Source organism: Monopterus albus, unplaced genomic scaffold (assembly GCF_001952655.1).
Source record: "Monopterus albus unplaced genomic scaffold, M_albus_1.0 scaffold92.1, whole genome shotgun sequence".
In the NCBI taxonomy this organism is placed as follows: Eukaryota; Metazoa; Chordata; class Actinopteri; order Synbranchiformes; family Synbranchidae; genus Monopterus; species Monopterus albus.
Window position 1 is genome coordinate 148325 of NW_018127972.1, and position 767 is coordinate 149091.

The 767-nt window shown below is 52.7% G+C and overlaps 1 protein-coding gene across 1 annotated transcript in view; it reads left to right on the forward strand.

Annotated features, from left to right (window-relative positions):
* Nucleotides 1-344: 344 nt before the first annotated feature.
* hoxb13a (homeobox B13a) overlaps nucleotides 345-767 on the forward strand; it is a 2839-nt gene continuing 2416 nt past the window's right edge. Inside the window, exon 1 of the mRNA XM_020608290.1 lies at nucleotides 345-728. Coding sequence (XP_020463946.1) covers nucleotides 586-728 — 143 coding nt within the window. The 5' untranslated portion in view covers nucleotides 345-585. The remainder of the gene's footprint in view (nucleotides 729-767) is intronic.

Genomic DNA, 767 nt, shown 5'->3' on the forward strand with positions numbered 1-767 from the left:
ACCAATCTGTTGTTCACGTATTGGCAAAACCGTTTGCAAAAGCGCGCGCTTGAGATGTTTTCTTTCTGTGGCACTGGCAGTTTCCAGTCTGACATAACGCAGCTGTCAGAGGCAGAGCAGCATGTTCAGGAAGCTGAACCAAACCTGCTGCGCTTCTTGTGCCACAGCTCGAGCCTCATAAAAATATTTTCTTTGACTGACAATCCCTAACAAGTCTCTTCTTTTGCTTTTTTCCTCTTGTCCCATCACGTGATTATTGTGTCTCATCCAATCGACACGCGCCCTCCCTCCTTCCCTGGTTCTTGCTTGTTGCGTCAAGGCTGCGGCTGGGATGTAATCCAAAGTCCGACCGGGTCCCGGGAGTCCTTGCCTCCGAGCAAGCACCGGCAACACACGTGTGCTACGACAGTGCGCGTCACGGTACATGTGAATTATCTGAGCTGTGTGTAGGAGGGCCAGCGATCATAAAAGAATAAATACGCACCACTCCCCATCATTCAGCCAGTGTAGCAGTTTACCGCACAGGACCGGAAAAAGTGAGAGAAAACCGCAACAGACGCGAGCAGACTGGGTAAAGGAGCGCTTATGACAGCCTCCCTGGTCCTAAACACTCGCTGGCCAACGGACACGGTAATGTTTGTGTATGATAACAACCTGGACGACCTGAACAAGAACATGGAGGGGTTGGTGGGCGGCGGCAACTTCGTCGCGGCAACTGCGGCAAGCCAGTGTCGCAACATAATGGCGAACTCGGCCGGCGCTGCGCT